Raw genomic sequence first — 24595 nt, forward strand, 5'->3', positions numbered from 1 at the left:
GGATCAGTCCTAATAGCACTGAACATTTCCTGGAAGCAATACCCAGAAAGGTTACAGCTGCCAGCATTATGCAGAGAGTGCTTAGGTGTTCACAGGATTATAGCACTTGCCAGTTTCTCCCCATGGTATTTTTTCAAATAACCAAAGCAGAATAAGAACAGTAGTTCACAGACTTTCATGCAGGGCAATTTGTTTAATGAGAGCTTTAAAAACCCTAACTCACATAACGGATCTCATAACCCAGATATGAAACAAATTCAGTAATGAAAACGAAATACAGAAAAACTAAGGGCAAAATTTTAACAGAAGACAGGAGATGACCCTAAGGCCATCTATAGCTGGGAAGAGTTTGTAGGAAAAAGTAGTGCCTTTTATTAGGTCAACAAGTACAGCTAAAAAAATCATAAAGATTTTAAACAGATAAATGAGGGAAATGGAATGCAAATTACTGCGTACCCCAAAATTTGTCCATTTTTTCCATCTAAATTAAGTTAATCTAATAAAAGCCTATTTCTACTTATACACATTCCACTGCTATAATTTAGGACATAGAAGTAAAATAACTGTATGAAATCTATTGCATTCTGAGCCTTGGAACATTATTAATTCAATATACTGGGTATCTGTGGTATTCTAATGCATGAAACACATTTATTACCAAAAGCCTTCACCAACGTAAACACGCATACTTAACCTCCTATTAAGTCTTCAAGGTTAGAAGAAATATCTTTCTCTACTTGTGTTTCAGTTGCAGGAAGACTATCCTCACCATCTCTCAAGAGTTCATCCTTGGATCTGTAACCTTGGTCTGACTGACCACCTGTTGGAAGAAATACACATGCTTCAAGCTCTTTTTCCCTTCCTAAATTTGTTTTCAATAAGAAAATAAAGGATCTGAAATTTATTGTTCATGTGTTATCTCTCCAGAAAAGTTCATATTAAGATCTCCAAAATGTCTAATTTGTGGAAAGACCTACTCAGTCATGATAACACCAGAAATAATTCTGCTATACTTATCCAAATTTACTTTTCTAATTATAATAAATATGAGTTATTCCCCTAGAAACACTATGGTGACTAACTATTTTTAATGCACTGTATCTGCTCTCATTCCTTTCCTTTCACATTAGCATGAAATATTTAACTGCTTGGTAAGCTAAATTCTCAAATGCATTAACAAAAGAAATATAGACAAGCACAGCCATAACTGAGCAAGCTTCTAACAGTGAATACAGCTCTGGAAAAAAACTGTACTATAAACTGTGCTATATCTTTGCACTATATGCCAAAGTATAAATTGTAATAGAAAAAAAATAAAACTACAAACACTTTCTAAAAGGTCTGTTCCTCTGCTATACCAGTTAAACTGCCAGCTGTAACTCATTAAAACCCCAAAAGTTTTCAGTAATCAAAGAAGTTTGTCACATCAAAAAATACAGAAAGTCTCTTTTCTCTGTTATTTTTTATCTGAAGTGTTGCTGCATGTGCAAAAAGACAAAAATACTGTATGGACACATTTCACAGCAACATGTTAAACTGGATTGTTCATATACTTCAGAGTACCTAATAGCACTCATTAATGCAACAAAAAAGATCAAAGTAAGTTATTGAGTGCGAAAGGTGTTAGGAAGCTCCATAAAACTTGGGTGACAGATACAATTCATCTACCATACATATCACTGCTATTTATTTTACCAACAAATAACAACTATGTTTAAAAGAATTTAAAATTTGAGCAGCCATCAATTAATACATTTGGCTACAATGTATTTCTATTAAAAACTTTTTATATAGAAAATTAAGTTCTGACATTCTTAGGTGCTTGTTTTCTCTCTGTCAGATTTTCAATAATGTTAGTATCCCTGCCTTGAGCAGAAGTGCCAATACCCCATCAATAAATGGGTGAATTACCTGCAGGAGTAACATTCAAGGGTAGAAATAATGCACACGTGCATCCAAGGCTTCACACCATAAGTCTGCACCCCACACCGTGATAGCCAAGGACAAATACGGCACCCAAGAGACAGCAAAGAGCAAAAAGCAGAGCAACAAAGAGCAGAGAGAAGGGAAGTTCAGTAATCTAGGCAGACATATCAGATGAAGCACAGGAATCAGACTCAAAGTTCTCTTTACAGGAGGGTTCAAGGTATTAAAAACATGAAGAGTGTGCAAGAATAATTTTGTGCATTAAGTTTTGAAGTACAAACAGAAAGGAAGTTTAGTTGAAACTGCACAGGTAGGATGTGATCAGTACTAGAGCAGATAAGAAGAACCATGCATTTTGTCTTGCCATCCTAAATTATTAACTTCCTGCGCACTCTTTTTACTTCAGTTTGTCAGGAGGAGTGCACACTATGTTTTACGTGGAGTTTTTCTCCAGCTTATCACCTGCCTTTCCATTTCCACAGTGTCTCCTAAAAACTGTATGACAAGCTTCTGACAATTTCTGTATTTATTTCACAGTTTAGCAACTACTATTAAGACACTTGAATATGGCATTTAAAATCATAGTTTACCATAACCTAACATAACATACTAATTCCATGAATGCTAACTAGAACTTTCTGAGATATTATCAAGGAAAAACATTTTCAAGTGTTACTTTCTAATCACCTCACCAAATACCACTTCTTTCATGGAAAGATTTTACTGACATGGACTACCACTTCTGTGAATAAATGACAACATGCAAAAATTAAACAGCCTCATTTGTCAGAGGCTTTATACCTTTTCTGAAGGTTAATACAAAAAGTAGGGTATGTGAGACCACAGCAAAACATTTATTTTTATATACAGTATTTCTGCTATGGTACATTCTGAATTAAAGCATAATGTGCAGAAAAGGAGAAATGTTCAACAACAGTGTACTTCTTTTTCAACACAAGTTAACTCCACCCTTCTCTACAGCCTCAAGAAGGGAAAGCAGTAGTTGTGAAGGGGAAATCAACAGGAGACTAGAAAATTTAGCCTTTTGGGGAACTGTTAGTAGTAAACTCAGCAGAATCTAGTACCTGTGCTAGAGTGATTATCAACGGAATCAAGCCTGACTAAGTCACTGACGAAGAGGGTGTGCTCCCCACTGTTAGCATCATTAGAACTATCCACGCTACCATGGCTCACCATGTCCCCATCACTTCCACCCGTGGGACTCCGCAGAGCTAAAGACATGAACAAGAGTTGATTAGTAAGAAAATACTTTATTGTTCAGGTTTTTAAATAAATCTAACCTCTTCAGACAACAGCAAACACTTCTGCTCACACATATAAAATAAGAGTATGAAATTCTGGCAACAGAAATCAAGATAATTAATTCTTCAGTATGCAAAAGACATTTTAATTCTGTTATAAGCATCAAGTTGGCAAATATGAATTTTTATACGTTTAAGGACAGATTTTCCACTTTCAAAAGAAACAATGTTAGCTGCTCTGAAAGTGTTATGCCCCTTCTCACCATAAATAAATCTATTTCAACTAACTTATTACCTGGTATCACAGGCACTTGTGGGCTCTGCATTGATTTCTTCAGGCACTGCCTAAACTGCGCTGTGCCATGAACTACATTTCGTACCTTTGTCCACAGGAATATGCCACTGCGGTTACCACTAGGCCAAGAAGACTCTAAAACCGCCTGCAGAAAGAGACATTTTTGCAATAACAAAAACAGTAAAGAAGTTACATTGAAAAACCACAGTACGGTGAGAAGCTTCACCCCTGCCACCAATAAAAAAAGCATTTACTGCCAACCATGTAAAGTAGGACAAATACTTGAATTTTTATGAGCTCTTCCATTTTATTCCACAGGTCAGTACAAAATAGTTGAGTAAAACCAGACAATGGATCAAAATTACTTTAATTAAACAAGGTGGGTTTTGTTCTTATCTATATATTCTGACAGCAACATAAGACCATAGGAAAAAGAAAGGAGATGTTACTTTCTGTAGTTTACTATGAAGTTTAATCAGGAACTTGGAAGCAAGGAAAGAGAGGGAGGCTACTTCAACTAGCCTAATTCCAGCTTTCATTCATTTTGGATCTTGCTATCTTAAAGAATACACCTTAGAATAGATTTATTGGACATGGAAGCACTAGAAGGTTCCAAAATTTGCAAATGGAAACAGTTTAAATCTGTATTCAATAGAATACAGATACAGATTTTTGGTTAGCCAAACAGCAGGGAGTGTAAATTTAACACTGTAGAACCATTTAGTGTAGATTCAGTCATTCTGTAAGCATGCCCAAAAGAATGGCTTGACTAAGAGAATCAGCAAATCCAAGTGAAGAGCTGCAAGAAACAACCTTAAAAACATGCTACCAGACATTGGGAGTGACAACTGCAAAAGGTGCTGGACCCTTACCTTATTGTAATAACCATAGGTGATAGCATTTGGCTGTATTCCAGCATTTTTCATTTCAAAAAGAACTCTCACAGCCTGAACAGGCTGACCCCACAGTCCACAGAGCTGCATTACTACTCTGTAACAGACCTGACAAGATACAGAAATGTGTAAATGGACTAAAGACAAGAATTTTGAAATGTCTTAAGCTCTTTCCTGATTTCCAACTTTTACACACAGAAAAGGAAAAACAAAGAACTAGTTAGTCCATAACATGCTACATCCAGAAGAGGGAGCAAAACTCAAAGAGCAAGGCACAGAAACGGAAATAACATCGACAGTCACACTGTTGACCACCCCAATTTTTTTTTTTTTCACTCAGGTCTGCTATTTGAGAAATAAAGGAGATAAGGTGCCCATATTAAAAGCATGACAACTTGCTGCTGTGTGCCTGTGGATACTACTGAAAGAACTGTATGCTGCACATAAACCCATCATCCCTTCAGTGCAGTAAGGCTGCAAAGCACTAATTAAAGTGCAATAAAAACCAGGGATATTCAAGAACTTCCTTCTGGAAGTTATCTGTGAGAAGACTAGCAACACTGAGTTGGAGTAGTTGACCCAGCACACACTACACTGGGGATAAAAAAGGGACTTAATTTCCAGTTGCCATAGTTAAGCTGACTTGAGATGATTTTAAGGTGGCTTTAAACACAGGCCTAACCGTAAGTAGGCTTAACCTGGGGGTGTCAGCAAAACACACTGCAGTTGCACCTTGTCTTCTATTTCACAGTCACTTGCCTCATCTAGTGGTTCCACTTCGGTTTTTCTCATTTTAATCAGAACATCATATGCCTGTTGCAGTGCTTTGACCTTGGGATGTGCAACTCTGACATAGGCTGGCAGGCAAATAAACCATAGGCTGTAACTATGACTGAAGAGACACTTAGCCCACTGGGAGGGGCTTACATAATATTTCTTGGCTAATTTATGGGCTGTTTTTATCTCCTGTAAGGGTGAAACAAAACACAAAATCAGATAAAAGACATAACATCTTGAATCTAGAAATCTAACTCAGATACTGGCTTCTTAAGAGTAAACATTTAATATTAATAGACACACATTCAGCTGAAGATCCCTTTTTACCATTCTCTTCTTAAGATGCTCTGCAAACAAAAACTAGCATCAGGATCAATCTTTTTTCCCCACACAAACATTAATTTCAATTTAATTTTATATTACAGTCTAAAGCTTAAAAATGCATTCCACAATTCACTGTAATTTCAGATGATAATTTTTTAATCTCTTCTGTTTCTTTTATTTTTAAGTTACAGAGATCAAACCTCTAACAGTATAAACAGAGAGTTGCAGTTTTACCAAGAAAATTTGTATCTTTCAGTGATCATGCAGTGATTACAGTGAGACTCATCTAACCTGTTTTGTCCTCTTTGCCATGAGTGCTGGACTATTTGAAATGCTGCTTCCAGCTGGGTGTCTGCTGAAGGACAGCTTCAGCTCCTGTGGCCTGTCAAAGAGCTTGAAATCTAGCCGCGGGAAGTTTTTATAGCTATATGGATGATTAAAAAAAATAAAAAAGCTTTTCACATACCTGCTCATAGCAGGAAAGCCATGCAAAGACAACTGATATGGAAAAAAATGACAAACAGGAGAATAAAGAACCAGGAGAAAAATAAAACAGCAAGATACCTTTAGCCTTATTAAATACTACAAGAAGATGCCTTGGACACTAAGCCTCCAAAGACAATGGAAATAAGAACCAGACTGCTAACCATGTCATGAAGGTCAGGGGAGCACAGACGGTGATTAACAAGGACAACAGCAAAAAACAGAACACTCATGATCTCCAAGAGAGACAGGAAGAAATAAATTTTACCCAGAATGTCTGAAACTCCATACTTCTTGCACAGGGCTGAAAAAGACTGAATGCAAGAAATCTGAAAAGTGGAGTGCATGTTTTGCTCTTTTGGTTCATCATCTGCAGATCAGTAGTATTGGGTAGAGTCATAACCCACCCTTCATCATTCCCAACATGGAACAAAGAGCACTGCACTTGCTACAAAATACACTCAAATGGCTCAAACAGGAAGAAGGACACTGAATACATGAAGAAAAGCATTGCTATTAAGCTGGCAAGAAGTTATTGAAAAATTAATACCATAATCCACATGCCGTCACATTTACACACCCAAAACACTGACTTCTAGAGGTTCAGAAACTTACCAGAATCTGGGCAGTTCATATCTTTCAAATAGTTATTCTGAATACTGTATTAAGGCAAGGCACTAGAACAGAACATCTGCCCTGCTAACCATCATAGGCACTCTAGTTTCACTCTACGTGACTGTCTAACTTGTACCTGTATTTTGGCACTCGATCCTGTCCATCATCAGCAGGTGGTTCTGGTGGCATTATGAACACTGTGTGTTCACTTTTTTGTGACTCATCAAGCTCAATCAAGCGTGCATCTTCAACAGAATCTATATCAACCTGAAAACAGAATTTGTAAATTAAGTACAAAGTTTGTCATTGTAACAAAATGTCCTTTACAATGTCAATTATGTTGAAATGTGTAAAAAATATATTTAATATACACTGTATTTGACTAGATATATATAAATTATACTTGTTCCAATTACTCAAATATCAAGTCCACAGCCTTGTATTTCCATTTTTATTTCATGATCAGATATCCCTAAACATTTTCAAGGGCAAAAGTACCTTCTCTCCTTTTTCCGTTCCTTTATCTGGAAAGAGCTGGGAAAAGAAAAAATAAATTAAGAGTTTCTTCTCAACTCAAAATCAAAATCCTAAATAATTATATTAAAGCTGTGCCACTTGCTGAAATATTAAAGAAGAAATGGCAATTTTCCATATTACAATAAAAGCAATTAAGCTCTTTTTCAAATACTTCAGTGAAGAATCAGCAGTAATCAGTAATTCAGTAATCAGCATGCTTTCAATCTGCTGACATTATCTACTAAATACAAAACCCTTAATCTATCAAAGGAAAAGTGCTTTCATTTTATTTATTTGAGAGAAATTCCTGTTTTGCAGCTATTTCCAATATGACAACCTGCTAATGAATTATTAACAAAGTATTCTCTAGATGCATACCCCACATTTAGCAGAGAAAAAGAAAGGCAAATAAACTTTTGTCCATTCACAAATATTAATCTGATTAGAATCAAAGACTGAATCAAAGACTCACAGTCTATAAAAACTTGTTATTAATATGAAGGTTCCCCCAAAAAGAATCATATACATATGCCTTAAAAAATAAATACAATTCTCTAGCACATAACTTTAATATTGTGAACTTGGAATTTCAAAGATGATGCTATAAACTCCATTACCTATCTAGACCAGAACCATACTGATGTGACTATATTAAAAAAATAAAAAGAAAAAAAAAAGGAGCAATCTTTCTTCTAGAACATGCATGTAAAGAAAGGGGAACTTATATACATAAACCAGTTCTGACCACATCTGAAACACTAGGCATGTTTAAAGTTGAAATTGTGGGAAAAACTACAATGATGTTTCTTGGTCATGGCAGATGACCACTGGTAGCAATTCTACACTAGAGGGAGTAAATTAATATTTAATAGGAAGACATGGATGGTATTTTCCTGAAGTGCCAGCTACTGGTAATTCTCACATTATCTTATATATTGAAATCTTACAGGCCTTTAATAAAAAATTTCCTCCAACAACACAGAAATTATGACTGCACAAAAAGATGAAGAAAGGGAAATTACTCAGCAATAACCACCAAGAATTCCAATCCTTTTGGACACTCCCTGCAGAAGTTTTGTACCTTCCCAACTAAAGGATGGGACAGTAACACAAAGTGAACAGAAGAATATTATATAGTAGTATATTTTTCACCTTTTCTATGCAGTCATCAAAAAATGCCAAGCCAGTATCCTTGTCACTCACAAAACTGCACTCTTCAATAAAGCGGCTGAATATCTGTGTCTTGGTGAGATGTGTGTAAAACTTTGTATAGGCCCGGTCTCTGCTTTTTAAAAATCCTGGTAATAAAAGGGAACACACAACTAAATATTATTTAAAGATCTATAAGAAATTAATACATTAAGTGAGTTATTAAACATAAATCACATAAATCACATAATCAATATAAATTACTAAAGATGCTAATACATAAAGTATTTGCTTTATCAATAGCAACTACTTATATCTATTTGCATTTGGAAGATTAAAATAACAGCATTTTTGATAGCTATTTTCTTTACATCTTTGGCAACCAATCACACCCATGTAACCCCTTCTCACCCTGTTTGTTGACTCATTGGGCAAGAAAAAGACGACCTTGTACAAAAGCATCCAACAGCTAAAACAATACTAAAATAAAAATTACGTTATTCTAAAATGTGATGGGCTTGATAAAATTGAAAACTCTACAAATGATCACCTAAAAATCTCTTCTCAAACATCTTATCCAGTAATTAAAAAAAAAACCAAATCAACAACCCCAAAAGAAGAAACAAGACACAAAACACCACCACAGACAAAACCCCTGTGACATTTTATGTAGCGTCTGACTCATGAACAGATCTGAATAGTTAACAGTGATAAGGGAAGTGACATTTGCCAACTTTTGTTTATTGCTTGCCGTATTTCTGACTTCCGCCCCATTCTCTACTATTTTTCCACTTCTATCAAGACCATTACTTCCCTCCTCATTACTGGGCTTTTAGCATTTTTGCATCATACAAATTAAGAAATATTTTTTAATTCCTAAGAGATGCCCTTGCAGAATATGCCATGATGAGAGGGCACCATGCTATTAAAAAAAAGCTTTTTCTAATACTGGAGTTAGTGCAAACCTGCAGTCCTATACGTATGTATCTGTGTTCCAATCAACTTTGAATAGCTTAACTTTAGACAACTGCAATTTTAAATACCGCCAAGAACTGTACAACCAAAGGGAACTTTGATCTTTTAAAGTTATGCAGCTCCTCAGCTCTGAAGCTGTAACACTGCCAATGCTATCAGCAGCTTGTTTGCCCTACCCTCACCTTGATGATCAAACAGTGAATCAGCAGCAGTTGCTTTATTTGAAGGTGCCTGTGTGATTGGCTTGAGGAATGTTCTGTAACCCTTCAAAATAGAAGCCATGAAACGGAGAAATGCTTCCTGGATCAACATCTCAAGTTCTATCATCTTCTTCTGCCAGGAGAAATCTGCCTCTATAGGAGTCATTTCCACTGCAGAGCCTTCTTGAGTCTTCCTGTGAACTAGCAATGAGCAACACATACAAGCCTTTAATAAAAATTCAGTGCATTCAAAAATTTGTTTCTATTTGCCCATGTTCATACGCGATAAGCACCAGAAATCCCGTGATTATTTTCCAGTTGAATGGGTTGACATTATAGGTTACCTTAAAAGTGTATTTTCCTAACTCATGTAGCAGTCTGTGACCCAAACCAAGGATGTCAGCTCAGTTAATGTTACTTCATACTCAAATGAATATAGTCTTTAAATAATAAATCAACATAAACACAAAGCACCATTGAGTAGTAGCTTTTTATATTCTCTGCCCCAGCCAAGCTCCTTTTGGGCTGCTATACAATCTCCAGTTTCCTCAGGCATTCTGTCTAGGTCTTAGCCTTGATTTATGGTTTCTGAGCAGTTAAGGTCCCCTTCAGCTCACCAGAAACATTGACTGTTCTCAGGAACTGCTGCTGCCTAAAGAACAGTTCTTGCCTAATGGATAGTCTTGGAACACTATTTGACTGAATCATAGCTTAAACAGAACAATATTATTATTATTATTATTACAATAACTGGACTTTTGAGGAAAATTCCAGTAGTTTTCAGTCCACATGATGAAGACTGACAGATGGCTGAAGATAATAATTTTGTGACACTATGAAGATTAGTCCTAAACCAGGCCCTCTTAGCTCTCCTGGGCAGCTATGACTGAGGTCCCCCTAATTCTCAGTGGGACCTCTCTGAGCCCACCAGCTCTCTAGTTTGCCATGCCATACTCTGCATTGCTGAAACCTGATGACAGGGTCTGGGCTACCTCCCCCCATACTGGGTACCACCCAATCCTCAAACCTCAACCTGTCACCCTTTGAGTGTTGTCAAGGGATGGAGTATCTCACTGAACTCAAAGTGAATTTTCAACAGGTACCTACACATTTGCATACAATTCTTTGGATATGTGTCAATGGACTTAAACACCCAATGGCAAGTAGAGTATGAATATTCCCATCTCAGATCTGTAATGAAGTTACTGTGGTGCTTACAGTAACTCCTCTTAAATCACTTTGTAAATGTTATATCAGTCAATGATTAAATGCTGCTAAATCCTTTAGACAAACCTGGGGCTTAGTTTGGACTTGGCCCCTTGGTCTAAGGCTGAGTTTGGATTCAGTTGCACCTAGGCTCCATCGGGAATTTAGAAAGAAAGGGGGTCCTCTCTGACTCTTGAGGACCTCTTGACTCTACAGATGTGTCTCCCCTAGCACTTTAAACCCTTGCCCCTTTGCATTTCCAGACTTTGTTAAAATCATTCTACCTTGATTCTAATCTGTTTTTTCTTTTGTTCTTCATCAGTGATAGAGTGAATCTTGCTACTGAACTTGGCTGTGCTTTTGCAAATTCATATGAAACCTGCTTTTGCCAATAGCTTTGCCGCTGATTCTTTAAGTGACCTAAACTTACACTCATTTGTTACACCATGTTTTTCCAGTTCTGAAGAATACATATCTAAAACTACTTTTCTAACATCAATCCTAACATTTTAGTGCACCAAATGGTGGAAAGAAGTAAGTGACATCAAGAGTTTACTCTTGCAGTCTTAAAAAACCAGCAGCAGGTATTGCTGAAAATGACAGTTCCACATTTACAACAAAAATATCAGTTATAATAATAAAATACCTCTACATAAATATAAATAAATATTACAACACAGCTATTATAATATTGCCAAAATAGAAAAATATTTAAGAGAGACCACTGGTTGTGCTCAAGACAGAATTAGGAAATAATTCCTAATGAATGATACACCCTCCTGATAAACGTAGAAGTTAAGATTTTCTAGCAGATGAAGTAAAGGCTATTAAAAAAAAATAATAGAAAACTAAGGCAGGAACACCTATCTCTTAATATAATTTTTTGCTTTTGTCATTTATGAATTTTCTGTATCTTAGGTACACCTATGAGGTCATCATAGTTTCCTTCCCCATAACAATATAACTTTGCATACCCTGAACCATCTTACCTGAAAGAATCTATTTTCAGTTAGAAAGAAACAATACCTGAAAACTGTTAGGTCAGTTAGAACTTTGCTCTTATCTGTCAAAGACATTAGGCTGAATATAGCCAGTAGTTATTTTTCTATTTTTCTTTTGTTTTTTTGTTTTGACAAAACAATTTGTCAAAAATTAGCTACTCCGTTATTGTGGTAGAAAAGTCATTATCTAAGATATTCACTAGCACTGGACCCAGGAAACTACCACCTCATCAGCCTCCCTTTCTGTGCCTGGGAAGAGTGTGGAGTAGATCCTGCTAGAAGCTGTGCTAAGGCACAGGGAAAACAGGGAGGTGACTTGAGACACTAGCACAGCTGCATTAAGAGCAAGTCCTGCCTTCTGTGATAGAGAAGGGGACTCCAGTGGAGAAGGGAAGGGCTAGAGAAGGGAAGGGAAGGGCTAGAGATCTCCAGAAATGTGTAAAGCCTTTGACACAGACCCCCATAACATCATCTCTCTAAATTGGAGACAGATGGATTTGACAGGTGGACAGATGGATAAGAAATTGGTTACCCTCCCATCCAGAGGGTAGTGGCGAATGGTTTAGAGCCCTGACGGACATTAGTGACAAGTGGCATCCCTCAGGGGTCCACATCAGGGCCTGTGTTATTTATTATCAATAAGACAAAGGGATCGAGTGCACCCTCGGCAAGTTTGAAGATGACACCGGGCTGTTGACATGCCTGAGGAATGGGATGCCATCCAGAGGAACTTGGACAAACTCAGGAACTGAGCCCACGGAAATCTCATAAGATTTAACCTGACCAAGTGCAAGATGATGCACCGTGAGGTGGGGAAACCCCCAGTATCAGCACAGGCTGGGGGATGAACAGACCTCTGCCAAGGACTTGGGGGCGCTGCTGGATGAGAGGCTGGACATGATCACAAATAAAGGATAAAAAAGAGATTCAATTCTAAGAATTCACATTTAAAGAGTCTAACAAAAAAAATCACACTGCATGCGATAGGAGGAAATCATTACATTTATATACTAATTCAAAGTTCTTATTTTATCTATTTCACCTGCTGCAAGCTGTGGGTGCAGTTTCTTTAAGGTGCTGAGAAGACTTTTACATGGCTTTTTAGGGAACTGCTTCCAGCTGGTGCTCTTCTTATCATCTGATCTAAAACACAGGAGAGATAAAAAAGGACATATAAAATAGAGACAATATAAAAAAGAATAATGTCAACAGCCTTCAGTTGCTTCATTTACACAAGACAGTACCTTAAAATTATTTTGAAATCTTGTCACTGTACCTATTTGTTAAAAATAAAAAAAAATGGGACTGACATAACACAGAATTTCATTTATTCAGATACACAACAGTATAAAGTGAGTAATGAGTAGAGTTTCCTCTGGTCTGCAAGGAGACCTGCCTTCAGATTTAATTTAGACTTTAGAGACTAATTCTCTTTCAGATTTTTTATCAGTCTTGCCAATATTATTTATCAGCCTTGCCAATATTACGTGATTATTATACAAAATCTATTTCTAGATTATGGCAGTCCATAAACCTGCCACACTACTGCTCCTTCAAATAAAGGCAGTTCTGAGTACAACATATTACTGAAAGAAACAGATCAGTCTGACAACTTGATGATCATAAGGTACTTTGCTCTATCTCTATGCCATCCACTCCCATCTTCACAGTCTAACAGGTAAAAGAAAGACTGGGAATTCAGTTCACAAGTGGAAAATAATGTGGTTGATTAAGCAGTGGGGTGAATTGCTCATCTTCTTTAAGGACAACAACAGATATAATAGACCTCCTTTAGCAGTTGGATATAAATAAAGAGAAGGGAATAAATCCCAAGAACTCCTATCCCTCTTTCTGGAAGGCAGAAAATGGGAGAGAATTGCTATTGCAGAGAATACAACAAACCTCTTTGCCCTGAAACCTAACCAGTTATTACTACCTAAGCTGATACTGGGACTAGTTCTTTTTGCACTTTGCATCTGTGAAATACTTGTTCCATTATTATTTGCCTTATTGGCATGAACACAGGAATATCTTAGAAAGGAAGCCAAAGTTCATGGAATTAAAGAAAAATTCCATGCTTATGGATGCCTTTGCAAATTCTTCCATGCCTATAAACAATATAAGTAGTACCAGTCCAAAAGTGGCAGGAAAAAGTCCTGCTTAGAAAACAACACAAACTTTCAAATCTTTGTCCTAAAAAGGGTAGGTAACATTAAAGGCTCATTAAATATCACAGAGAGACTTAAAAAAAAATTAAAAATAATAAGGAAGATGCTGAATGAATAAAAGACATTTTTATTTATTTTTAAATTATTTTATTTTATTTTAGATATTTAGGTATTTTATTTATTATTTATTTTGAATAAAAGATATTTAGTATTTTTTGGTATAGCTTAAGAAAGCAGCATACTTGCTCTAGAAATTAATTTTTCTATTAAGCAGTCCTTCCAAGTCAGCAACCGTGCTATTAAATACTTTTACACCTAAACAAGCAAACAAATAAATCCAGCACTACTGCATTGCCATAGAACTAAAAAGGGCCAGAAACCGATGTAGATAAAATTAAATGAAAAAAAAATCTTTATTTACTTATAACACAGTATTTTCATAATTCTATATTATTTTCAGCACACAGTGCTTTATGGAGATTTGGGCTTACCTACACACCTCCAAAACTGAAAGATATACTCACTGCCAGGTTAAAAATGCTTTATAATGCAGCTACCAATACCTCACATTTACCAAAGTCAAAAGTTACAGATGCCAAATTCCTCTGGAAGTCAAACATGTATAGATAGGATAAATGCAAAATGGGCAGCAAAACCAGAAGAGATCAATTCACTATTGAAAGAGAAATGGGCTTATAAGACAGTAAAAGAAAGTGTGGGAAAGCCTTTCCAATTGACTGCCTCATAAGACTTCAGCCACTAGTAGATTTTTAGCTCAACAACCAATCCAAGTAATGTTGGTACTTGGTCTCTCTAACAGTCCTAAAGCACCTTGATATTCCTACCTCCCTGTAAATTCTCCTGGTTTTATCTCTATTTTTCTGCAACACAATCCTCAACTTACATTCTACTTATGAACAAAAATATTGAGGTATTTTTCCCTGCAAGTATCTTCAAATGACTGAGTTATCTGTCATTACTTTATTCAATACATTCTTCTTTCACAATACCAACAATTATTCTCTTGGTGGCATAGTACTTTGTTATAAACTGATGAAAATTATTTTTGAAGTATTTTTCATGGAGACTTAGGGGAAGGATAAGAAAACACCAGCTAGAAAAAACAAACACAATTTGTTTCATTCTTTACCATTTCCTGTGAAGCTACTAACAAAAAAATGTATGTCAGTAATGTAAAGGAAACATTGACATCAGTAGAGGAAGAGTCCTTCTGAGACAGTAAAAATCCAGTAAGCATTTCACTGATCCACAGGTCAAATTACTAACTCTAACTCAAATGAGTGGAAAAAAAAGTCAAGCGTTAAAAGTGACATGATAAGTAAAACAAAATTTGAACAAAGATGTGCACTCGAATTAGTGATGATCACCCTCATCTTGAACTAGCTTATATCCATCTTTCTATTTATGCTCTAGCTAAAAATGGAAAAGTAGTTACTAAACACTGAAAAAAACAACTTTTCCTTTCTGTTATTTGTGCTCACATTATAGAAACCCAGAATAATTATTCTGAATTAGTCTCTCCTCAAGAAGGTCCAAAGAAACTGTTCAAGGAATACTTCAATTTAAGAAAAATACTACATTACAATACAATAATTAAGTTAAAATATTTTAGAATTAATGTAGTGAAGACACCAAGTTTTGCTTGATTGGTCTCACAAAAAACATGGTCCTTGTAACTTCAGAAAAATTTCTCTATGAACACTAACATAAAGTAGCCCAAGTAGAAGATAGTGTCAAGAGTTATTATGAAAGATCCTGAAGCATTCATGTTCATGTAGGTTGCTTTAAGATGATCAGGTCCAACCACTTAAATAACACTGTCATGACCACCACAAAGCCATGTCCACCACTAAAACAAGCACTGCATCTATACGTCTTTTAAATACCCTCTAGGGCGGGTGATTCAGCCACTTCTCTGAGTAGTCAATTCCAAAACCTGACCATGAATGAATACAGCTTTCCTACTATCTAATCTAAAGCTCCCGTGGTGCAACTTGAGACCTTTTCCTTTAGTCTTGCTGCTTGTTACCTGGCACAAGAGACTGACCTCCAGCTGGCTACAGCCTCCTTTCAGGCAGTTCTAGGGAGTGATAAGGTCTCCTTCAGGGTCATTTTCTACATACTACACAACCCCAGATCCCTCATCTGCTCCTCACAACACTTGTGCTTCAGACTCTTCACCACCTTCTCTGGACAGGCTCCAACACCTCAATGTCTTTCTTATGAAGTGCTCAGAACTGAACACAGCATTTGAGATATGGCCTCAGCACCACCCAGTACAGGGGGACAATCCTTTCCCTAGTTACTTACCGTTGTTACTGCATTTATAGCAAGATCTGCTTCAAATTTTTATAGGAGGTGTGAAGTCTTGATCCTTGAATTACTAAGTTTTAATTTACTTTAAAGCTTTAGAAATGCAAAAAAAAAAAAAAAAAAGGGACAGTACGAAACAGACCACGTTGGCTCAAACAGTGTTTAACAATTTTGTCTCCTGAGCACTTCAGCAATCTCTTCATCTACAGAAAAATGTAAAATCTCCATAGAACTTACATGTAGACCATGTTTGTGTCTAAGTCAATGCACACAATATCCTGTGGTGGATCGTACAGATCAAAGTATCGTGAATCAACTCCAACAATAAATGGAAGAGGTGCACTGAGTACGGTGGCCAGAGACAAAGGACAGAGGGGGATATATGGACATTGCCACTGAAATGGAAATATCATCTGAAGGAAAAATTAAATGAAATAAATGCATTAAAAAGACAACAGATACTGTACAAGAAAAAACAAGAAGTTACATGCAGCACATTGAAATGAAATTACTAAAAGCTTTGTAACACTACCAGGACAAGGTCCCCAAGTTTGTTACTTTAATACAGTATAACTCTCAGTTAGCTATGCAAAAGTCATGATCTTTCTAAGAGTTACTACATATGGCAATTGAACCAAACACTATTGCTTTGACCATTGAGTACATCAGTAATTTTAACTTAAAGCCTTGTTACAACTGTGATATTTAAATCAATTTCTCGCACTGCACTACAGAACACTTTGTACTTACAGCTACTACAGCTTCAGCAACTCCTGTCAACACAGCCGGCCTAAGGGAATGGAGGAGAATCTTGCCTTCTAGTAATACAAAGAGTAACAGAGTGGCACAGTTTTCTGGTCCAAGATTCATGAGCAGAGTGCTAAAGTTTGCTCCACTAAGGAGTGGATGGGAAAGGAGAAGAAAAGAAAAATGTTACCGAGTTTAAAAAAAATTCACTACTATCAAGCTTCTGACAACTGTCAATATTTGGGACCAGCTAGTTGAATGGTGCTGATACACATCAGATACCTATCTAAATAATAGCTATCACATCATTTTAAGGCTTGTACTACCCCAAAGAAACCTAAATTTGAATTCTATTGCCAAAGAAACATACACTAAACCATGCTAGTGATAAATTTGTGTTGTTTACAGCACTCGCTCTCAGAGATGCACTGGCATCTTGTCTTCATACCAACAAAGCAAAGCTAATTCAAACAAAAATAACACCAACAGTTTCATTTGATGAGTTACCTCATACAAGAATCATGAACTAGAGCATCCATTTGATCATAGAATCACAGCATCAAATTCCTGTGTGAGTCAAAATTAATTCATCAATCTGATGGAAACATGCTTTTAGTTTCTGTGGTTTAGCCTCCATTCAATTTGTTGAGACTGTATGCATTTAGGTATTGTACTGACATCTATGAGTACAAGGGCGTAAAATCTGTCCTTAAGAAGGTTCTTACATGATGTTTTGCAATGTAGTGCCTGGCTGCAATTTTTTTATCCAAATGCTTGTGTAACAAATGTGATTAAAGATGGGATTCTGCATAAAGAATATTATATGATAATGTTATAATATAATCATATGATAATATGATTATATGATAATGTTAGAATATTACATGATAATGGGTGGAGAAAATAAAAAGGGAGAAGATTTTGGTTTTTAACTTGAAACCAAAGAAGTGTTGAAATAAAACCACATGTCACAATCATAGGGAGGTCTAACCCAGAAGATGCAGGGAGCATCCACAGACACTGCATCAACCTTCAAGCACAAATACTAATTTGGAGATATACCCTTGTACTCCCGAAATGTTTGCACACTGCTGGATGCTATTGTCTCTCTTGGATCCAAAAAGGGGGAAAAAGCAAAACAGCAATCTCTATGCTATTAAATTTTGCTTACTACATTGGTTCTGAAAATACAAGATCTTTAAATATGGGTTTTTTTTTCTCCTCTCAAATGGCTTATTATTTCTTGAGAGTTCCTGCAATAATCTGGCAATTCATCTTTATTTCAGGATAATTAGCGATATATCCTTCCACAAGGGGTGCATATATGTCAAGACAAGACTGTGTAACATTATAAACACATATTGAGATTCCTGTTTATAATACCTCATGATATTGCACTAATATTTTATTTTCTTCTATGACTGATGCCGGCTTGCCTCTGACTTTTTCAAGTAGCATACATTTAAAGCATTAATAATGATACCTTAATGGCAATGGTGTAGAAACTGGCTGTGACAATATTAATGCATCATGGGCAGAAAGCTGAAACACATAAAGTAATATGTGATTGACAAGAACAATCCCAAAGTTAATACAGTATAACATTTCAATATAAATATATATCCACAGTCTCAAAGACTGCCTGGCATACAGACACAGTGACTTTGGGACTCGAGTTCACTAAGTGAACAGAGCTCGTATTAGTCACCAAAACAATTCTGAGAATTACAGGAAATCGTCTGTGACTCAGTGTTGAGCATGTAACTGCTGCTAGGTGACTAAAGTGAGAAGTTCAAGAGACAGTGCCCCAGGGGACTAACCTCTGCCCCACAGCAGTGGGTGGACAAATGAAGGGAAGACAGAAAACAACCCTACCAGTGAGGTAATGGAAATGGTGCCTATAAAATGAAAGCATAATACATGGCAGATATTTCAAAAGTGCAAATAGGACACTTCTGCCATCCACACCATCTGAAGTATGAAAGAGTTTGTTTCCTTTGCTAAGTTGTCCCAGGATTGTATCAATGTGAGAGAAGGCCAGCCCATCTACCTCTTCCCCTCTCCTTTCCAGGAGGTATGTATTCAAATCCAAGTTAAAAAAAAATAAAGAAACCAAAGGAAAGAGAGGGTTTGTTCTTGCTGCAGCTTAAAATGGATGAAAATTTTTGTTTACCTGCACAAGAATCCTTGGCCTTTGTGGTGAAGGGAAAGGTATATTGTGCATAAAATGGGATATATGTCTGCAAAGAAGACAAGATATTAGAAAAACAGCACCAGGGTGTAATGAAGGGCTGAAGACAACATTAACCATATTTCAGAATTATTATGGTAGCATTTTTTAGAAAGACTTTTAAGACTTCCTTACTCTTTTGAAAAGTCTAAGAGCCAGTTTTTGCAAGCCAAAATGAAGAAGCTTCAATCACTCAACTGCATGCCTGGAAATTAATACTGGCAGCCTCAGATATGTAAGCAAAAGATAAGAACATACTGGCATTTAGGCAAGCCACTTCAAATCCCAGGCAGCGTAACCCTGTTCTCCAGTTTCTAAAGAGATTCTGCTAAGAGAAAGTATTTTGCTGGATTTCTTAACATCCATCTTACTTGAAGGTAACATCATTTTCCAGCAAACTTTCAGGACCATGACAAGCATCCTCTGCAGAGTTTGCAAACACATTCATAGACATAAATTAGCAGCAATGCTTGGAAACAAACATAGATATTCACCACTAATGTACAGCACTGCTGAGCTTACATTCACTAAGCTAAAACACAGGACTGGAAATGTAGCATGTATCACAGCACATACTGTTCTGGGCTTGATGTAGCTAAAAGAGAGGTAAAAAGGCCTGACATATTCTAAAAAAGACCCAGACTAAAATCCAGTTAGCTTTGCTGGCACTGCAAGAGCCAGCAAAGCTATTAAACAGAAGCAGCAATAATTTCTATCAGTACAATATAAGCTAAACAGTGCAAACATGATGGTGGAACAATTATAGCAACTGTGACATGCACAAATCACCTGATTTCTTGAGCTTATGACAACAATCTCACAGCAACTTCAAAAATGTTTTACATACTTTTCAATGGGAAGAGGATGAGGTCCAGAGACAGAGAGTTTGTAGATGAACATAAGAAATTTTCGAAATGCTTCAAAGAAAGGCCAGTGTGAGAGAAGACAGATGCATTTGTTTGAATTGATGGACTTGGAAGTAATCACTTTTCTCTCTACAGTTGTCAGAAGACCCAGCTGTGATTGCTGTTTTTCTGTTAGCAGCTCCCGGGGATAAGGCTCATAAAACTGGATAGCAGCACCGTAAACCTACAAGATGAAGAAAAACAGCTAAGCAGGCCAGTATTTAACAGGAATATGGGCCAGAACTTTAGATGCACCTTTAAGTCTTTGGAGTTTGCACAACAGTACGGTGCTTTTGCTGCTACCTATGAAATGACTTTATTTGTGTAACATGCACAAAGCAACCCTATAGACAAAATGCCTTGAACTTGCTTCCTCATTTTTATTGCACCTTCCTCAACCAGTGAGAATTCATACTCACTTGAAAGGGAAGGAACCAAACCTTCATTTTGTGAGAAAACTTTATCCATTAATCATCTGGGTCAAAAACATCCCCAAAATCTCAAACCCAAACCCTCATGAAATGTTTCTGTTCAGTAAATTCCCCTATCATTACCAAACAAAGCAATAAAACTATTTTAGCTATGACTTCTCTCATTTTATCAATTGAAAAAGATATTTTCTAATACTCCTTATCTATTTGTCTGTGTTTCATAACTGAGTTATTCTGGCAAGCTTAGCAAAAATGAGTAAGAAAAACAGTAGCAGCTACTGCATTCCTCCTAGCAAAAGAAGTATTAATATTTTGAAGCAATGTGGTTTTGTTCTGTTTGGAAACGGAGAAGTATGTAAATTTCTTTATTAGGGAGTGAGGCAGAGTGGAAGTTGAGCTGTTATCACAACAGAGCCAAACTGCTGTTTATTAGAGAGCTAATCAATCACACATTGATACGGAGAGCCAATAACACATTACAATCACTAACTCCCTCATACAGCTCACACACATTCACAATTGGCAAGCTCAAACAACAGCTGGGAGACCAACCGTAAGCAAAGGCTCCCTTGCTTCATCAGGAGTACCTCTACTACCTTCCTGCCTGTAACCTAAGTCACACAATACATTTTTGGTGCCTTTGTGTGCTGATGGCCTCATACAGATTCAGCAGAATCTGAAGATAGAATTCAGATGTTCTGAATCTATTCCTTCATGCAAATAAGAGTCTTTCACATACTACCTCTCAATGCATGCTTTTCTTCTCCCTGCATTCCTGCTTTCTGGTAACTAGTTTTCAATTCACATGCAGAGATATGTACAGAGCCCTATTACAGAAAGTCACACGCCCTGTCATATAAAGACACATAGAAGTGTCCTTTAAGGTAACCAAGTGAAAATTGTAACAATTGGCTACATCACTAGCACCTGTGTTAAATTCTCTTTAATATATAAACTACACTTCCACTCCCATTACATGAAAGAACAGAGAAAGCCATGTGCTGTGAGCTATGATTTTGTTAAATGTATGGTTCAACCTACATAGGAATAAACAGCACATACTCTTCCAGCTGCTTCCTGTTTTGGTTCAGTTTCATCTTACATGAAGGCTTAAGAAATATAACTTTATAAGGGAAGTATTAGACAATGTATTTCTCAAACACAGAAGAAACAATCCCTATCTAGCTCCATAACAGCCATCTAAAATAAAAGTAAAAACACGGTGTGGAGCCATACCTTTTCTGCTGAAGAGCAGGTCAGTACAAATGTTGAGAACACTGGTAGTGGATATTTGGTTTGAGGGTCCCAGCATTCAATAGTAGCTCCCATAGGAAGGCAGAAGAGAGGTACAGAGTCTGACAGTGGAAATGACTCATAGTTCTCTTGAGGATATCTGAAAAGTAAGCCTCAAAGAAAAAAGAAAAGTAAGCACATTGGCTCTATAGGCCCTAAATATTGCAAGCAACATATTTTCCACTAAATATAGCTACATCTACACAACCGTGGGTTTACTATTGCTGCTCATCTTGCTTGTTCTGTGGAACACCAACTTCGTTATCTATTCTTTCAACTTCTATTTGAAAATTTACTCATTTTAAAGGAATTTGGTGCACTTACTGCTCAGCAGAAATGCTTCTATAAGTTTTTCTGGGCTTTTTCATAAACAAAAAATAATCTGTAGCAATGCATTAAATTTTTTTTAAAAGCCAGACTTGTTATTTATTGTTCAGAACATTTTTCACTCTCTTCAAATAAAGAAGAAAATAGTTTCAGAATTGAAGAGAATGAACAAATTGAACAGAAGATGTTTAGGCACAGAATGAAAAACAAGCAAACCTGAACAGGATTTTAATTACTCCTTCTCCATCATCACCAACACAAAAAATATCAAGTCTTTTCTTGCATGTGTAATGTTTGCAAAGACAAAAGTTTGCTAAAGCTCCTCAGTTAGCAAGCCTGTCATGATAAGAACTAAAATAATAAAGAGAAATGTTATTCCTTTCTTTTTCCCTGGGAAAAAAATAAGGTGAGCAAAGAAGGCATTATAGAAGCTGATTTCAACTGACATCCTCCAGGACCAGTATTCTAACGGACAGCACCTGAATTTTTCAAATTATTATTTTATTTTAACCAGGCATTTGAGTCCTTTTGTTGACATGTTAAGAGAGCTTGTAAAATTACTTACCAGCTTTATATGCTAAAGAGTTAGAAGCTGGCACAGACTTCTTGTAACAAAGGTATACACTGGAACCCCACTGAAAGACACAAGTTTCATCTCAGAACCAGCCAAGATGACAACAAGCAACAGAAGTCAAGCATTTGAATATACTCCCTTTACAAACAAATCAGGTATTTAACAAAAAAATTACAGAATAAAATGACCAGCTGGCTGCTGAGTGCATGTAAATGACAAAAATGAGAATTCACCCTTCTCTCATTTTTTAGACATTACAGGATTTACATAAAATACCCACACCACACACAACCACACTACTCTCTGACCTATTCAACAAAAGAAGAGGCAAAAGTGAAGCAGATTAATTTCCACCTTCATGTTTCCTTGGTTATTTAAAAGTAGACTCTTATGGGGACCTCATTACAAGAAGAAAAGTTCAAATCATCAAAACTCATAATTTGAAGCTTTTACTGTACTTCTATAAACTGGTTATTGACATAGTGTTTTTGCAGTTTGGCTACCTATACTCTACTATTCAAAAAAACTCACTTATTCCACTCTAAGTAAACTAAATGCAAAACAAACTAAAACAAAGAGAACCAATTAAACCAAAGCACACTGAGAAACTCTAAGCAGCAATTACCATCCTTACAATGCATTAGTAACACAGGCATTAATGAATGACTATGAAAAAAGCATTTCTGCTTCATCCCAAGCATCAGCATCCCCAAAGGGTGTGGGAGAGATAATTAAAACTTCATTGCACTACTCCTAAATGGCACCTAGACATGAATATGCAAACGGAAGTAGCAAGTAATCAGTATGAAACAGTAATTTTCAACATGAAAGGAAATTAAAGCAACAAAACCTACAAAACTGACATCACACACATGGTATAAAGAATGAAGGAATTCAGACATAGTGATAGAACACAATTGCAATAGTGCTAAGAAGAGTTTAAGGAGCTCCTCCTTTAAATATATGTGTTGGGCTAAAAAAGAAAAAAGAAAGAAAAAGAAACTCAAGCTTACAGATACTCACCATGCCACAATTTAAATTCTTATCCACTTTACAGAATGTGTGAGGAGGGGTTTCCCCTTTGCTGGTAACAATAACACAGATATCTGTCACTGCCAGTGAATTCTGGGGTCGCACTGGAGGGGCTCTTCGGTAGGTGATGAAAATGCGTTGCGAAGAAGCCGAGCTGTTGTTGACATTGGCACAACGACCATACGGAGTAGCCTGAATCACCTCACAGCCCGAAATTACGCGGTCCTTCCCCTCGTAGAGAACTCTGCACGCAGGAAGGAAACATTATCATGCACATTCAAACAGATACGAAGTAACTGTAGTGAATTTGGAGAAACCGTCCATCCATTAGCAACTACTTCATCATTGCAACATTTTAACATGAAGCTCATATATTCCCTTTCATCATGCGCTACCGGAGGTTGAAGAAACTGCTCAGGAGTATTTAAAACTATACTGAACTCTCTGTGGGAACAAACCAGTGTTTCAGAAAAATAAAATCAAGCTACACTGAAAAGGATTTATGATAGAGCTAGTTGGAATGCAGCACTATCAAGGAAAAATAAATACAAATTCCGCTTTAAATTGCTGGCACACAACACAGTGGATAATTTAATCACCAAAATTATTACTAAGTCTTTTAAAACTTGGTTTTTTCTGGGTTTTTTGTTAAGCATTTTTTGGGTTTGGGGTTTTTTTTTTGGTTGGTTGGGTTTTTTTGAATAAATATATTTGAAAAAGCACAACAGAGGACAGAAGTATGCTTCCCAGATGAATTTTTACAGAAAAAAAACAATCCAAGCCCAGTAATAATTGACATTCACAGTTTGAATAACAGTGCTTAAGAAAATGAGGCAGGAAGACAAACTAATACTTTGTTCCACAGTAAAGGAAGAAATATTAAGTACAATTGACTGTACACCTAGAAAGCAGAATATATCTTACATATCTTG

General features: G+C 36.5%; 1 protein-coding gene across 3 annotated transcripts in view; it reads right to left on the reverse strand.

Annotated features, from left to right (window-relative positions):
- Nucleotides 1–24595, reverse strand: part of DENND4C (DENN domain containing 4C) — a 72119-nt gene that overhangs the window by 22359 nt on the left and 25165 nt on the right. For 2 of the 3 annotated variants that reach the window (XM_059836887.1, XM_059836886.1), the window contains 19 exons: nucleotides 23655–23907; nucleotides 22623–22692; nucleotides 21674–21843; nucleotides 19949–20190; nucleotides 19045–19111; nucleotides 18355–18413; nucleotides 16875–17019; nucleotides 16362–16537; nucleotides 12665–12765; nucleotides 9398–9616; nucleotides 8244–8389; nucleotides 7074–7109; nucleotides 6712–6842; nucleotides 5769–5901; nucleotides 5136–5342; nucleotides 4356–4484; nucleotides 3484–3628; nucleotides 3012–3158; nucleotides 695–820 (listed from right to left, as the gene is read on the reverse strand). In XM_059836887.1, coding sequence (XP_059692870.1) covers nucleotides 695–820; nucleotides 3012–3158; nucleotides 3484–3628; nucleotides 4356–4484; nucleotides 5136–5342; nucleotides 5769–5901; nucleotides 6712–6842; nucleotides 7074–7109; nucleotides 8244–8389; nucleotides 9398–9616; nucleotides 12665–12765; nucleotides 16362–16537; nucleotides 16875–17019; nucleotides 18355–18413; nucleotides 19045–19111; nucleotides 19949–20190; nucleotides 21674–21843; nucleotides 22623–22692; nucleotides 23655–23907 — 2702 coding nt within the window. The remainder of the gene's footprint in view (nucleotides 1–694; nucleotides 821–3011; nucleotides 3159–3483; nucleotides 3629–4355; nucleotides 4485–5135; nucleotides 5343–5768; nucleotides 5902–6711; nucleotides 6843–7073; nucleotides 7110–8243; nucleotides 8390–9397; nucleotides 9617–12664; nucleotides 12766–16361; nucleotides 16538–16874; nucleotides 17020–18354; nucleotides 18414–19044; nucleotides 19112–19948; nucleotides 20191–21673; nucleotides 21844–22622; nucleotides 22693–23654; nucleotides 23908–24595) is intronic. The other variant, XM_059836888.1, reaches the window with a different exon arrangement.

The sequence above is a fragment of the Haemorhous mexicanus genome, chromosome Z, assembly GCF_027477595.1.
Source record: "Haemorhous mexicanus isolate bHaeMex1 chromosome Z, bHaeMex1.pri, whole genome shotgun sequence".
Lineage (NCBI taxonomy): Eukaryota > Metazoa > Chordata > Aves > Passeriformes > Fringillidae > Haemorhous > Haemorhous mexicanus.